The sequence below is a fragment of the Typopeltis vanoorti genome, chromosome 3 (genome assembly GCF_054136105.1).
Source record: "Typopeltis vanoorti isolate ZY-2024b chromosome 3, IOZ_Tvanoo_1.0, whole genome shotgun sequence".
Taxonomy (NCBI): Eukaryota; Metazoa; Arthropoda; class Arachnida; order Uropygi; family Thelyphonidae; genus Typopeltis; species Typopeltis vanoorti.
The window spans coordinates 24,712,136-24,729,880 of NC_143551.1; the positions used below are offsets into that span (position 1 = coordinate 24,712,136).

The following is a 17,745-nucleotide window of genomic DNA, read 5'->3' on the forward strand; positions in this document are numbered from 1 at the left end:
CTTTCCTGTTTTCCAGACTACTATAACTTTGATTTAATGCCATGCCTTGCTGCCATGTAGTGTGACCCATGGACATCTGGAAAAGGAATTCTGTAAGTATTACACTACTTTGGCACCCAGCTAGGGACGATTGGCTAGTAGGTTCACCTGTAAGGGTTAAAAATGTTTTAAGGTTCTCTAGGGACAGGATCTGAGGCTTCTTCTTATACTTCACTTCCACATACAAGAGGCTTCAAATTCTATAACAAATAAATGCCATATGTGGACTAGAGTGAAGAGCTAAGTATCATCATCATCATCAAATTCCTGCCATGTATCCTCAAGGGATGTACAGGATATGATGATGTACTACATGAAAAATTTACATCATTACTAACTTCCTATCTATAATTTTCCTCTAAATTAATCTGTTACCTGTCAAGACTCCAACATTATCAGATCTTATATTTCTATCTTCTACGACACTTTTTACTGTATCAATCACATATATCTTGGTCTTCCTCTGGGTCTTTTTCCTGCCAACCTGGCAGAGAACACTTCTTTTGCTAAATTTTCCTCTCTCATGCTGTTTAGGTGACCATACTACCGATTAAGTCTGCTAACACATTCCTGGATGCTAATAATGTCAAGTTCTTTCCTAATATCCTCATTTTTAATATGATATTGACATTGTTGCAATTTGTTCATGCCCCTAATCTTCCTCGGAACCCTCATGTCTGCAGTCTCTACTCTTTGGTCAAGTGTTTTCTTCTGATCCCAGCTCTGGTATCCATAAGTTAAAATTGGTTTGAACACTGTCTTGTATACAGCTAATTTAGTGTTTTGACTAATTTCTCTTTTATTCCATATAAATTTATTCAGTTGACTTCCCACCATACCAGCTTTGTTGATTCTGTTGTCTTTTTCCATATTTAATTTACCATCTTCACTAAAAATCGTGCCTAAGTAGCTGAAATGTTTTACTTGTTTTATAGGTTCTCCATTCACAATACAGTTTATATTTTCAATGCTTCTGCCTATTTTGATTATCTTTGTCTTATTATTGCTGACCTTCATACCATATCCATTACAACAGTTATTTAATTTAATCAGAGGAATCTTGCAGACTTGTAGCAGATTTATTTAGAAGTATAACATCATCTGCATAAAGCAAAGAGCAGACATTAACATCTCAAATGTTGATATCAGGTTGAATACCACTTTCCTTCATAATGTGATCCATATAGCTAATGAATAACAAAGGGAATAATGTACAGCCTTGTCTGACACCAGATTTAACATCAAACCATCTATTTCTACTTCCTTCTAACTGCTGACTGACAACTCAAATAAAGACTAAGTATTGCTTGATATAACCCACTGACACCATATAACTGTTGCATATTGAATAGCTTCTCTCTCTTGGCACCTTGTCATATGCCTTTTACAGATCTACAAAACTTAAATATAGATCTTTGTTATATTCCAATGATTTCTCAACTATTAGTCAGAAAGTCAAAATCTGATCCTGACAGCCTCTATCTGGCCTGAATCCAGAAGTATACTTGCATATATCTTACCAGGAACACTCAGTAGGGAAATACCTCTGTAATTCTGACATTAAGTTTTATTTATCTTTTATTATATATGAGTACTATGAGAGCTCTACTCTAATCATCTGGAATTCGTCCCTCTGTCCAGGCCTTCTGGACTATGCAGTGCAGCCACTGTAAGACTTGTATACCTCCATGCTTGAGCATTTCTGGTCGAATATCATCTACTCCTGCTGCGTTTTCACATTTCAGGCTTTTGATGGCTTTTTCTACTTCGAGTATGGATATGTATTTCTGAATGCATGCCTGGTCAGTATTTTTTACCACTGGGCTGTCACCGATTGTTTCATTTAGCAATTTTTCGAAGTAAATTCTCCATACTTCAAGGATATCTTTTTCTCCCGTTTTTATGTCACCTTTATCATTTTTAATTCCTTTTTCAGCACTCTTTCCTCCATTTCTGAGCTTCTTCAACAATCTCCAGAATATCTTGCCACCTTCTTGATATTTATTTTCTATGTTCTTATCAAAGTCTTCCCATGACTTTTTTTGTTTAGCTAGTTTTACACAGCTTTCTTGCATTTTCTCTGTATTCTCTAAGAGCACAAGCTGACTTATTTGCCAAGAACTTTTGTTATGCTTTCTTCTTTTCCTCCACTACCTCTTTAACTTCCTGTGTCTACCATGGAGTTTTGATTTTTCTATCCTTGCAGACAACCTTACCACATGCCTCTCTGGATGAATCAATGCTTTCTTCAGGGCTTGCCTTTGAATCTCCAAGGTTTGGTTCCTGTTCTCAGACTCTCATTTTTTCTTCAATAATGTTTGTGTATTTCAGTGTACAGTTCACATCTTAGAGCTGCTCAACTTTTATTTGCTTTAAAACTTTCTTGCATGTTATTATTTTCAATATGAAATTCAATTTTATCATGCTCAAGACTAAATGGTAATCACTTCCAATTGCAAATCCTCTGTTCATTCTAGTGTCCCACTCCAGGGAGAAATATCACTATCAGCAATAGCATAGTCAATGAGGTTTTGCTTATTTTTTGTTTCTTCTCTCCATGTGAATTTGTGCACATTTTTATGTTAGAGCATACTGTTAGTAATAACCATTCCATGTCCTGAGCAGAAATCCAACAGATGTGTTTGCTATTATTATTAGCTTTGCTCTTTTCTCCAAAATTTCCCAATCCCCAACAAGTACCAACTTTTCCTTTTTCATTGTGTCAGTTGCTTTCTCTAAAGCCTCAAAAAATTTCTCCATTTCTACCTTAGTAAAACCTTCTGTGGGACCATGGGCACGAATAAGTCTTATTGTCCAGTTCCCCATTCTGATATTTGTCTACATCACCCTACTTGAAATTGCCTGTCATTCAAGAAGATTACACTTGTATTTAGTGTTAATTAATTAATAAAGTGCTGAGCAATAAATAACATTTTGTATTTATTGCTCAGAAATATCTCACCAGTTTTTGTCTGTTTTTGTTTCAGTCACCCCTATTATGTTGATCTGGTACTGGTCCAATTCCTCAGCTAGCTCCATTTCTTTGCCGTTCGGTCCTCTTATATTGATAGTACTGATCTTGAACTGAGGTGACGTTGAGTTGGGATGTGTTTTAGGATTTGTTCCAGTAGCTGACTTTTCACTGTTTGCCCTGGTTCCCTGGCAAAAAAAACAAGGACCTTGTTTAATCAGGTGATGCCCCAGCTGCCATGAAATTCTGTCATGTTGTACCATCATTTTATATTGTGATTTAAGTCAATAAGAATACAATTTGTCTGGCTAAATCCCAAATTGCCAGCCCATCCTCGTTTGTTCAATATTCTTGTAGATACCTAACAGGGTGCACCATGAGAAGGTGAGGATTGGACATTAGGTCAAAATCCCTGGTTGGTTCCAGCGTTCCTTTAAAGGCTGTGTGGAGGTCTCCTCTTCGTCATACACAACTTTGACCCTTTAGCACCTCCTTAAGTGCTAAGTAATCAGTTGATATTCCTTTTAAGGAGAAGTTATCATCTTGGGAATACTTTATTGGGGGGGGGGGAGGGAAAGTTGTCCCACAGAACTGAGATAGATTGAATGACAGATGACCGGTAGTAGTGGTTTAGTGAGTTGGTAGCTCAACTGTAAAATGATGTTGGGCAGCTGTTGCTCGTATTGCTGTAGGTTTGGTGGAAATGGTGTGCATAATGGAAGTTAGTTCTCCTGAACATTGCCAATGGAAATATCTATAGAATAGAGACATTGTGGAAACTGGCCATCTATGAGACATTGGCTGAAGAGAGTCTGTCAGAGAGGAGTCATTAATCAATCAAACTGTTCTCTTCTGCGCAGCATCACTGGGGTGATGTTACTCAGAAACAGTTTTCCTGGAGTATGGTTCCACCAATGCGATATACTGCTGCTATTCTTTTCACCCCAAAGTGCATAACCTTACACTTTGCCACATTAAATTGACATCCATTTTTCCTAGCCCAGTTCTCCAAACTATCCAAATCATTCTGTAAAAATTTGACATCCTGTGCACTCACAATTGCTCTACCCAACTTTGCATCATCAGCAAACAAGTGAACACTTCCTCTCAAATCCTTTCCAATATCATTGATGAACAAATTGAAAAGCAGTGGTCCAAGAACAGAGCCCTGTGGCACTCCACTAGTCACAAGACGTCTTTTTGACTCCACTCCTGAATAAACCACTCTCTGGTATCTCTCCTTCAACCACCCTCCTATCCATCTTACCAACCCTATATCTATCCCCATCTGCTCCAGTTTACTGATTAGGGTTCCATGTGGTATCCTGTCAAAGGCCTTGGCTAGGTCCAGTAGTAATACTGTAAACCCATTACCCCTATCCAGTTCAGCTGTCACTGTGTTATAAAACGTGAGCAAGTTACTGAGGCATGATCTACCCTTCACAAAACCATGTTGTCCACCATACAATATCCCATTTTCATCTATCCAATCCTGTATTCTTTTCTTGACTAATTTCTCTAAGACCTTGACAATGATTCCTGATATGCTAATCGGTCGGTAATTTACAACAGCAGTCTTGGAACCACCTTTATGCAGTGGAACTATTTTCCCCTCCTTCCACCCGCTCGGGACTAACCCAGACCCGAGACTCAAATTAAACAAAATGGTCAAGGGTACTGACAATTCTTTAGCTGCTTCTCGTACTACACGAGCTGGTATACCATCCAATCCCACAGATGTATTGACATTGAGGTTATGCAATAGACTACTCACCTCCACTTCATTCACCACAATTCTCGTATAAACTACTGGTTTATTTGTTTCTGCAATGTCACCACCTGGATGATATATTCTTGCAAAGTGCTCACTCAGTAACTCAGCTATCTCAACTGATTCAGTTACCTCCCTACCATCGGCATTCTTTAAAATCATTCTGCCATGTACATTTTTCCTTTTACTTGCTACATATCTAAAAAACTGTTTGGGATTCTCTTTAGCCTGCATAGCCAATGTTCTTTCGTACTCGTTTTTTGCTTTTCTTACCACACTCGTCACCCTTCTGGCCTGCGCTTTATGCCGTTCATGTGCCTGCCGGTCACCTTTCTCCTTAAATTCTCTCCATAGTTGTTTCTTTTTTTGCAGCTCAAGCTTAATGGTGTTATTCATCCATTTAACCCCTACTTGATTTATTATTCGGACTCTGGGTATACAGTCAGCCATTGCTTCATGCAAGCACTTCTTAACTACCTCCCATGCACTATCAACTTCTAGTCCTTGCAGTTGTACATGCCATGGCACTGAACCAATCAAACTCCTAAGCTTGTCATACTTTCCAGCCCGATAATTCCACATGTACCCTGTCTTAATTGAAAATTCTACACCTTTAGCCACCTCCCAAGTCAAGACCCTATGATCACTCTCACCGATTGGTGGCAATGTGGTCATATTTGTTACAGCCAAATCCTCAGATGTAATTACTAGGTCAAGCACTCTCTGACCCCTAGTATTTTCCATTACATGCTGTCGCAGATAGTTATCCCTTAATAACCGCATAAAATCCAATTCCTTCCTCCCGTGTGTCCTCTCCTCACTCCAATCAATGCGACCATAGTTGAAATCTCCCATAATAATCACCCTCCTTCCACTCATTTCTTCTAGTTGCTTGTGCATACTGTCACCACCATCTTTTCCATCACCTGGTCTATAGCAGCACCCAATTGTATATTTAGTTCTGCTAGCCACAATCTCACACCAAATGGCCTCAAATGTGCTCTTTTCTCTATCCTGCAATTCAACTTCTATTCTCCTTGGCTGTAGCTCATCAGCTATCATCAACAATACACCTCCCCCCATTTTATTCTCTCTGTCATTCCTGAACACACTATACCCATCACATTCAATCCCACTAGCTATATCATCTACAGTCAGCCATGTTTCACTAATACCAATAACCTGTGGTCTGGAAGTGCCAACCATGGCCAAAAACTCTTCCTTCTTGTTCCTAATACTCCTAGTATTAGTGTACATGAATTTAAGACCCCCATTTGCCCCAGCCCTACCTTGATGCCTTATATTAACTATCCCACTCTGGTTTGTTGTCCTTATTTGCTCTAGCATATTATATTCATTCATACATTCAACTGCCTCCCTAAGGACTGTATATCTACTCCCCCCCCTTAACAAATCTAGTTTTCCTGAATTTGCACATCCACTACATTCAGCAACATTTTCTCAAGTCTTCTTACACCATAACCATTCAAATGCAAGCCATCCATCTTATATAGATCCTTTCGCCCATCAAACTCACTCCACACGTCCACAAATTCCACACCACTCGTTATACATAACCCACGCATAAAGTCATTCGCAATTATGGCCCTCCTTTTAAGCATTTCACTGTCATACCGTGAAATGCTTATCATTCTAAAAGACTAATCATTCTAACTCTCTCACTCTTTTCTTTTGCTACCTCAAACAATTCATTCAGGTCTTCTATCATTTCCATTTTATCTCCTTTCAAATCATTCGTACCTGCCACAACAATCATTTCTTTCACCCTTTCCTTTTGCTCTCTAATAGATTCAGTTACATCCTTTATGGTCGCACCAGGTTGGTACGATTTTGTCAAATCCTCTACTAACACACCTTGTACTAACGAGTCTCCATACAGCACTCTATCCTTCATTTTGTTCATGTTCACATTCATACGCCTATTTTTCCTGTCATACCTTTTATTATTGGTTGGTTCATTCAGTCGACTTTTGTTCATGCACTCTAGCTGCTGTTTTGCCCGTTCTATCGCACCATTCAACAACGCGATCTCACTCAATGCATCTATCTCATCTTTTTTATTCTCTGAGAAACCATTAATACTATCATTCACACTTTCTACATTCACACTCTCATAATTCTCATGTACAACCTTGCCGTTTCTTGTCATATCGCTATTTTCTTCATTCTGAAGTTTGACAAAAATATCACACTCACGATCCGAAATACACTTCAATTCCTCATTCTCCCTACATTTTCTACACACATTCAATCCTTTATTATCATCTATCCACACTCCGACCGCACTCCGCAAAGCGTACATTTCACAGCTAGTACACTGACTCATTTCTTTTAAACTACCGTTCTTTGATAAAGATGGTGAACCATCATTACTGGCCGCCATTTTCCTTCGTACAGGTGCCATAATTATTGCAACGTGTTTTATTAAATAATAAGTTATAACACACCAAAAACACACAAACAGACGCGCTGAAATACGCAAGGCAAACAAAACTACGCAATATTAAGTAAATTTTATCAGCGATAACTGAAAATAATACTTATCTTATCAGGAGCTTGCACGAACACTACACACTACGATATAACCTCCAATTATAGCTGCAGTTTTCTTGGTAATCCTTACAACTTTCATGATCTGTGCCTTAACTTCACTACTCTATCTACCAAGGTTAGTGAAGATCTCCGATCCACCTCCTGAAGCATACTTTTGACACCCGCTTCACTTTCACATTTTTCACTATAGTCCCCATTCAGCACATTACTTTCCACCATTCTACTAGTCATTCATCTTTGACTCCCCCTGCCATCGGTACCTTCCTTTTTATACTTGCAGTTACCAATCTCTTTTCTGAATGCCCTGTCTCACTCTGCACATACATCAGTTCATTCCTCACCCTCACCCATTCTTTTCTAATATTCTTACTTGTGTTCATATTCACTATCTCCCAATAACTGTCTGGACACCTCTGTTATTTGAAGTTTTGAAGCATTCCAGGTTTGTTAATAACATAAAATCGATGTACAGATAGTAGGAAGCAGCATTTCATCATAGCAGTTCATATCGTGTTGACATACAGATGGTATGGCAACACAATGTGAACTGAGTGACTTTGAGAGAGGTGTTCATTGTTGGCTGTCACATTGGTGGCATGTCCATGTGCCATTGCTGCTCAACTGGAGCATCCAAAATCAATGGTTGGTGATGTGATCAACAAATGGAGACATTCTGGCATCACTAGTGCAGCAAAACACCCAGGGTAGCTGCCAAAAATGTTCACCAGAAGTGGGACCACTGGTCATTGTCCATGGTTCCATGAAGGCAGCTCAGTACCTTGATATTCTGGATAATCAGGTGCCGCCTATACTGTGGAGGTTTTATGGAACTGACCCATGTTACTATCCAAATGATAATGCCCCATGCCACAAAGCTGCAGCTGTTTGGAATAGTATGAAGAGATGGTTGTTAAATGACTGCCCTGGCCTGCACAGAGTCCTGATCTCAACCCCATCGAACACCTATGGGACAAATTGGGGTGGTGGTCGAGTTCCAGAGCAGCGCATCCGTGATCCGTCTCTGAACTCAGTGCTGCTTTGATGGAGGAATAGAGACAAATTCCATCTGATGTCTGCCACACACATTGGTTGAAAGCCTCCCTCAAAAGGTGCATCATGAGGTGCTCAAATCCAAAGGTAGACATAACTGATATTAGGGTTCACCTGCTGGTATCAGTTGTAATTGCTAAAGTGTCCAGACAATTATTGGTAGATAGTGTATGTCATGGTAGCTTCTTTACTATTCTTCTACCGTTTCACTTTCTTTCACATTTTCTTCTGTCTTTACTACATTTTGATGTTCTTAATAACATGGGAGATAACTAGCCATTGTCATTAATGCAGAAGTTGAAGACTGATGATGCCAGGAAGTTTGCCTTGCATTTGGTCGATGCTGCATTTGTATCATCAGGATAAGTTGGAAGTGTGTGGGTGTATTTTCTGCATTTGGCTCTTTCAAAATCAGATTTGGATTTGTTGATAGGTTTTTTTTTTTTTTTTTTGTCATCCGTTACAAGTTGCAGTATAGGCTGGGTTTTAAGCTGGAGTTTTAGTCTCAAGCCATTTGGGATATACTGATTTTTTTTATTGACAGCTTGGACATTTGTTAGAATTCCATAGCTTGGTCAGAAATTTTGAGCTTCAATGCTTTCATTCCAGTCAGTATGATTTGTCTTGTTCTGTTGGAGCTGGTGTTTGGGTCAGATGAATGGAAACAATAGTAGATTGGAATCATGGAAAGGATGAGTAGGAGTCATGGAAGTCATCCCATTTAGCACTATTGTAATGCTGAAGTACATATATTGAGAATTGCCAGGTGGAAGGTATTTTGTAGTAAACTCAGATGAGGTTATGGTCTGAGTTACCACAAGAAAAACTGACATCTTCAGCATATTTGGAAGGAGCACTGGTTAAGAGGTCAAATATGTTGGTAGGATGGTGAGATTTATTTGGTATTTTGGTGTGGAGGTAGGCTATTTCTTTTAGGTCATTGCTGATAGCAAATATCTTGGCATCCCTTCCAGCTTGACTGGAATTGGATAGGGAAGCCAGTTTGTATTATGAATTTCGAAGATGCAAGGAACATGACTTCATTGTTTGTGTATTATTATTATTGGCCTTCCACCAGAAAGCTTATATTCACCAAGGCCATGGTTTTAGTGGATGAGTCAGAGATGCTCAAGATTAGTTTTATGTTTGAGAGAGGAAAATTTAAGCACTGGGAGAAAAACTATCCTATAGCTACAGTCTGAGACTAACTTAGTCTCGGGGAGTAGCACGTGAACCCACATGCTGACTAATTACTCTTTTGGCCAAACCTGTATGTACTATGAAATTTACCAAAGACATAAAATGGCTTGTGTAAATTGACTTCGTTATCTTCTTGTTAATTCTCTCACCTATTTATTTTTATTTTTTTAACACACATACACAAATGTTGACCAACAAATGTTGTTGGAGGTGGCGGAGATGTGAATGTTGAGATGGATGAGTGGTGTGACAGAGGAGGACAGGATAAGGAATGACTACATCAGAGGGACGGTCAAGGTGAGACTGATCAGTAAGAAGGTACAGGAAAGCAGGCTGAGGTGGTTCGGTCATGTAGAGAGGAGGAGTAAGGAGTATGTTGGTAAACAAGTGGAGTGTATGGAGGTGGAGGAAAAGAGGCAGGCCCAAGCTCAGGTGGAGGGATAAGGTGGCAGAGGATCTTAGGGAGAAAGGATGGAGTCGGGAAGATGCCCTGGACCGGAGGACATGGAGGAAGAAGATTAAAGATGGGAACGCTGACCCCGTTTAACACTGGATAAAGGCATAGCGAAAGAAGACACAAATGTTAACAAAAGTATTTGGACATCTAATTGTGGTAAAAAAAAAAAAAGTGTTTTAATGGCATTTCTAGTACCAAATGGGACCACCTTTGACCTGAATGATAGTAACTACCTTTCAGAGCATGCTTCCAACCAATTTTTGATATGTAGCAACTCATTTCTGATGCATCGCAATAGCAATATTCTTCTATTCATCATACAAAGCTACTTTACCCCATTGCTCATGCATATGCTGAAGTATTTCTATAGCAACAGAAGCATGAAGTTGTCCAGAAGACAATCAGATGTCATGGTTTTGGGCATGTCCACCAATGGACCAATCACCATCCAACTGAAACAATCCTATATCGTTACTGAGACTTCACCAGACTTGACAGTTAGAATGATGCAGTCCTGCCAGAACCGTTCCCTGGGTAATCTTCAGATCCAAACATTACCATCAAAGTGAAACATTTGGAAACATAATTCATTACTCCACAGAATGCTTTTACAGTCATCTACAGTCCATTTATGGTGTGAAAGATACTACTCCAAATGTTGAGGAGGTGGGAGAGGAGAGGATGTGTGGCTGCTTGTTCGTAGCAGCTCTGCCATGGTAGCTTAAGGCATGCAACTGTCTGCAGACAGTTGCAGTGCTGAATATGTTCCTGCAGCATTTTCCAGGTTGACTGTGAAGTCTGCTACTGATGGCATGTGGAATACTTGAACATTCCGAGATAGAACTGATTGATCTTGGTCATTGAGTGTTGGTGGCTTCCTAGGGCATTTTCCTGCTGTTGTAGCACCATCAACTTTCTTATGTCATCTACAAATAACATAATTATTATTGTCACATGACACCTCCAGGGAGTCCAAAGACTCATTGATGGAGGGCACCTACTCTACAACTTTCCGTCTTCACCACTCAGTCCACCAACTACAGCTAACTGCATCATCTACACCAACAGCATCTACTGACCACCACTACCACTGGTATTTTCACAGACAATTGCAAACATCCATGCCCACGGTGGAATTCGAACCCGCAGCCTTTTGGCTGGAGAGCAGATGTGCTAACCACTCAGCCAACCAGGTTGGCAATGATAGATTTCACTATACTGAGATGGTAACAATGTTACAAACAGAAAGATCATAGATGTGACACCAAACTACCATCTCACTTTGGAAGTCTGTCAGTTCAGCTGTACATGGCATCTTGACATCAAGTACAGTGCAAAACATGCAGCACAACCCACCTCTTATTACCAGACTTACGCAGACACAATACCAATATGTTCAACAATTCCCAATTAGATAATCATTATACATAAATTTTAATTAACCTATACTCCAGCCATAACAACTTAATTTTTTCTTAAAGTTACATAAATTCATATGCTTCTGTAACTCATTTGTGAAGGTCATTCCATATATTTTTCTGAAATTCGTATATTTTTTCTAACTCTTTTCTTTACTGATTTTTATTATATTCTCTAGTAGAGCTTGGTTCAGCCAAACACAGCAAACTCCTCCAGTATGTATGTCTTATATATGCTTTGAATAACTTATGAATTTCACTTAAATTTCCTCTCTGTCTCTTAGTAGACAAATTCATTAGGTTGCAATTAACGGGCCTGGTTGGCAAAGTGGTTAGCATATCTGCTCTCCAACCAGTAGGATGAATGTTTGTCATTGAATTTGTGCAGGTTATGAATTTTGTTGCATGGTGCGAGACTGCCGTTCCACTTATTGGATACAAAAAATATCATCATCATCATCATCATCAAATTCCTGCCATGTACCCTCAAGGGGTGTACAGGATATGACAGTACTACATGAAAAAATTACATCATTACTAACTTCCTATCTACAATTTTCCTCCAAATCAGTCTGTTGCTTGACAGGACTCCAACATTATCAGATCTTATTTTTCTATCGTCTAAGGCACTTTGTACCGTATCAATCCACCTATATCTTGGTCTTCCTCTGGGTCGTTTTCCTACCAACCAGGCAGAGAACACTTGTTTTGCTAATCTTTCCTCTCCCATTCTATTTAAGTGACCATACCATCTGAGATTAGCTCTGCTAACGCATTCCTGGATGCTGACAATGTCAAGTTCTTTCCTAATATCCTCATTTTTAATATGATATTGCCATTGATGCCATCTGTTCACGCCTCTAATCTTTCTCAGGACTCTCATATCTGCGGTCTCTAGTCTTTGGCCAAGTGTTTTACTTCTGACCCAGCTCTCAGATCCATAAGTTAAAATTGGTTTGAACACTGTCTTGTATACAGCTAATTTAGTGTTCCGACTAATTTCTTTCTTATTCCATATGAATTTATTCAATTGACTTCCCACCATACCAGCTTTGCTGATTCTGTTGTCTATTTCTATATTTAGTTTACCATCTTCAGTAAAAATTGTGCCTAAGTAGCTGAAATGTTTTACTTGTTCCACAGGTTCTCCATTCACAACACAGTTGACATTTTCAATGATTCTGCCTATTTTCATTGTCTTTGTCTTTTTATTGCTGACCTTCATACCATATCTATTACAACAGCTATTCAATTTAGTCAGAGAATCTTGCAGACTTGTAGCGGATTTATTTAGAAGTATAACATCATCTGCATAGAGCAAAGAGCTGACATTAACATCTCCAATTTTGATATCAGGTTTAATACCACATTCCTTCATAATGTGATCCATATAGATAATGAATAACAGAGGGGATAATGTACATCCTTGTCTCGTACCAGATTTAACATTAAACCATCTTCCTGTACTTCCTTCAATTCTAACTGCTGACTCACAACTCAAATAAAGACTAAGTATTGCTTGATATAATGCCCCATTGACACCATATAACTGCAGCGTATTGAATAGCTTCTCTCTTGGCACCTTGTCATATGCCTTTTCCAAATCGACAAAACTTAAATACAGATCTTTGTTATATTCCCATGCTTTCTCGACTATTTGTCGTAAAGTGAAGATCTGATCCTGACAGCCTCTATTTGGCCTGAATCCAGCTTGTTCTTCACCAAGCTTTTCTTCCACAATTCTTCTCAACCGTTTCTCAAGTATACTTGCATAGATCTTGCCAGGAACACTCAGTAGGGAAATACCTCTGTAATTCTCACATTCAGTTTTATTTCCTTTTTTATATATGGGTACTATGAGAGCTCTACTCCAATCATTGGGAATTCGTCCCTCTGTCCAGGCTTTCTGAACTATGCAGTGCAGCCACTGTAAGACTCTTATACCACCATACTTCAGCATTTCTGGTCGAATATCATCTACTCCTGCTGCCTTTCCACATTTCAAGCCTTTGATGGCTTTTTCTACTTCAAGTATGGATATGTATTCCTGGCTGCATGCCTGGTCAGTGTTTTTTATCACTGTGCTGTCATCACTGCTTGTTTCATTTAGCAGTTTTTCAAAGTAATTACTCCATACTTCAAGGATATCTTTTTCTCCTGTTTTCATTTCACCTTTATCATCTCTAATTCCTTTTACAGCACTCTTTCCTCCATTCCTAAGCTTCTTCAACAACCTCCAGAATATTTTGCCACCTTCTTGATATTTATTTTCTATATTCTTGCCAAAGTCCTCCCATGACTTTTGTTTAGCAAGTTTTACACACTGTTTAGCTTTCTTACATTTGTCTCTGTATTCTGTAAGAGTAAAAGCTGACTTATTTGCCAGGAACTTTTGATATGCTTTCTTCTTTTCCTTCACTGCCTCTTTAACTTCCTGTGTCCACCAGGGAGTTCTGATTTTTTTATCCTTGCACACAACCTCACCACATGCCTCTCTGGCAGAATCAATCAATGTTTCCTTCAGAGTTTGCCACTGAATCTCCAAGGTTTGATTCCTGTTCTCAAACTCTTTCATTTTCTTTTCAATAATATTTCTGTATTTTAGTCTACAGTTCACATCTGAGAGCTGCTCAACTTTTATTCGCTTTAAAACTTTCTTACATGTTATTCTTTTCAATATGAAATTCAATTTTATCCTGCTCAAGACTAAATAGTGATCACTTCCAATTTCAAATCCTCTGTACACTCTGGTGTCCTGCACCAAGGAGAAAACATCACTATCAACAATAACATAGTCAATGAGACTTTTCTTATTCCTAGCCTCTTCTGTCCATGTGAATTTGTGCACATTTTTATGTTGGAACATGGTGTTAGTAATAACCAGTCCATGTCCTGAGCAGAAATCCAACAGATATTTGCCATTATTATTAGCTTTGCTCTTTTCTCCAAATTTTCCCAAAATATTTTTGTATGTCTCACAATCATTTCCTACTCTGCTATTTAGATCCCCAACAAGGACCAACTTTTCCTTTTTCATTGTGTCAGTTGCTTTTTCTAAAGCCTCAAAAAATTCCTCCACTTCTACCTTAGTAGAACCTTCTGTGGGACCATAGGCACAAATAAGTCTCATTGTCCAGTTCCCCATTCTCATATTTGCCCACATTACTCTACTTGAGACTGACTGCCATTCAAGAAGATTAGCCTCGTATTTTGTGTTGAATACTATGGCTACTCCTTCTTTTCCTTGATTGTCATTGCCTGAATATAACATTTTGTATTTATTGCTCAGAAAGATCTCACCAGTTTTGGTCTTTTTTGTTTCAGTCACCCCTATTATGTCGATCTGGTACTTATCTAATTCCTCAGCTAGCTCCATTTCTTTGCCATTCAGGCTTCTTACGTTGATAGTACCGATCTTTAACTCTGGTGATGTTGAGTTGGGGTTTGTTTTCAGATTTGTTCCAGTAGCTGACTTTTCGCTGTTCGCCCTGGTTCCCTGGCGAAAACAACGGGGGCCTTGTTTAACCGGGCGACGCCCCAGCCGGCATGAAATTTTGTCATGTTGTACCATCATTTTTTATTTTGGTTTAACCAATAAGAATACAATTTGGTCGGCTAAATCCCAAATTGCCAGCCCATCCTCGTTCGTTCAGTATCAAAGTAGATACCCAACAGGGTGCACCACGAGAAGGTGAGGATTGGACATTAGGTCAGAAGCCCTGGTCGGTTCTCCGCATTCCTTTAAAGGCTATGTGGAGGTCTCCTCTCAGTTATACAGCTTTGACCCTTAAGCACCCCCTACAAAAAATATATATAAAATTAATTTTTAAAAAAATCCTTATCTCACCTGTGGTGCTAATGTACTATGCTTATAATCTTTCCTGGTGGGAAGTGCATAAAAAGGAGAAGGATGATTCTCATAACTATTATGAATACACTCTCTAAATATACCTAGTCAATCTTCTGAATACACTGTTCTTAATATCCATTAAAAACCTTGGTGAATAAAGCTACCAGTCATAATCCAATATTAGGCTAATGATATTGTTAATTTCTTTCTCCTACAAGTGAACCTTTTTTAATTAATCATATAATCTGTTAAAGCTTTTCTAAGCCTTAGCAATATGATTCCCAAATTGATTATTATATGGGTATCTCTATGGATTTAAAAAAAAAAAAAAAACATTGCATGAAACCTGCAATAAACACACATTACTCATACTGTTTCTTAAACTCATTCACTATTAGGCCACTCACAACTAATTCTGGCAATCTCTTCCACTCATTCACCATTCTCCAAACAAAAACTGTTCCTAAAGTCTAGGAAGTTTTCATCATTTAAGTTTTTACAAATTATATGCAATTTTTATTTTCAGCCCAGTAATTTTTAACCTCCGAACATGCGACTGTATACATAGAAGGGATTTCAATGGAACACGTGCATTCTACTGTTTCTTTATTCAAATTCCTTATTGTTGTTCTCTGCTTTCACTAATGATGCCTTATGATATGTAAGATGAAATATCTATATAATAAATTAATTTTTAATATGGTACACATATGTGATTCTATAGTTATAGATACTCCACAAGTCTCATAAATAAGTTTGCAGTTACGTTCTGTGATTAAGTAATTCTGAAATTGGTTTAGGAATCAAAAACTACATAAAATTTAAAATTTGCTACTGAATAAGTAATATTCTCTTATTTCCAGGGCTACTATAATGAAAGAAATACAGACCACAATGAAGAACCACAGCATTGTTGTGGATTGTAGGCATGTGATGTTATTGGCTGATCTCATGACATTCAAGGTATGTTTCTATGTTTGCCATTATCATCACAGAGTTGACCCCTTAGTCCTCTTCATAGGAAATCCATCATGCCTTTAGTTCCAAAAAAATTTGTAACTTATTTTCTTGGTAAAACTAACCGGTGAATTATGGATATGCTAAGGAATTAAACAGAAGCAGTGGCTTTAAATAAATTGAATAAGTTTTAGTTTCATATAGTGGACTAGGACTAAACTTCTAGGTCACATACACTATTTAAATTGCAATAATAAATTATTATTATCATTCATTATTATTATTATTAATGTATAACCTCCATGGAGTCAAAGGACTCATTGCAGGAGGTCTCTACTCACGTGTAAAAAAGGTCATCAAACTGTGCCTTAAACCCATTCACAATTTCTGCAGTCACCACACTTTCAGGCAGTGCATTCCATTCAGCCAATCACCTCCCCATTCAAAGAACCTGCTTCTCACTCCCCCTGCTCACACTCTCTTTGTATAGCTTCTAGGGATGACCTCTAGTTCTACTCTTGCCTCTCTGCTCTATAAACAATCTCCTCACATTATCCTGATAACAACCTCTCACCAGCTTATGTCTCAGTCATATTCCCTTCTTCTATTCCCCAGGCTCTGCATTTCCTCAATCTCTCCTTGCATCTGGTATTATTGCCGGCCGAGTGGTTAGTGTACTGCTCTCTAGCCAAAAGGCTTCGGGTTTGAATCCCGCTGTGGGCATGAATGTTTGTCTGTGAAAATACCAGTGGTGGTGGTTGGTGGTAGATGGCATTGGTGTAAATGATGAAGATAGCTACGGTTTGTAGTTTGGTGGAGAGTTGTAGAGTAGGTGCTCTCCCTCGATAGTCTTTGGACATCCTGGAGGTGTTGTGTAACAATAATAATTACATAGATCCAACACTGACTCAATGTCAATGTCATTATTGCCATAATCTGTTGTGATGTTCTTACAATTTTAGCAAAGTGATTCCTAACTTTCAAGTCACTGTCACCATCACTTCCAGATCTGTCATTTCTTCCATCTCCAAAATGCCTTCATTAATTGTATACTCTGCATCCCAACCTTGCCTATCAAATTTCAAGACCTTCCACTCACAGAGTCTCTATTGAGACCCTCCTGCAAGGCCACAACTCTTATTCTACTTCTCATAGTTCTTCCCAACTTTGCATCATTGGCAAACGGTTGCAAACAGTAAATCTGGTCCTGTTGTCATTGATGTGCAAGGTAAACAATAATGGTCCCAAAACAGATCCCTGTGACACTCCACTAGTGACCTTTCTGATTTGGGATATCACTCCTCTCTACACAACCTGCTGATACCTATCTGACAGCCAGTCAGCTATCCAACTCACTGGTCTGTTATCTAATCCCATCTGTGTCAATTTAGCTACTAGCTTGTCAAGTGGCTGTCTATCGAAAGCTTTCGAAAAATCCAAATATGCTAAAATAATATT

General features: G+C 38.7%; 1 protein-coding gene across 1 annotated transcript in view; it reads left to right on the plus strand.

The window, feature by feature from the left end:
- Positions 1–17,745, plus strand: part of Polr3A (RNA polymerase III subunit A) — a 427,591-nt gene that overhangs the window by 391,579 nt on the left and 18,267 nt on the right. Inside the window, exon 36 of the mRNA XM_090415517.1 lies at positions 16,194–16,293. Within this exon, the coding sequence (XP_090271643.1) occupies positions 16,194–16,293 (100 nt within the window). The remainder of the gene's footprint in view (positions 1–16,193; positions 16,294–17,745) is intronic.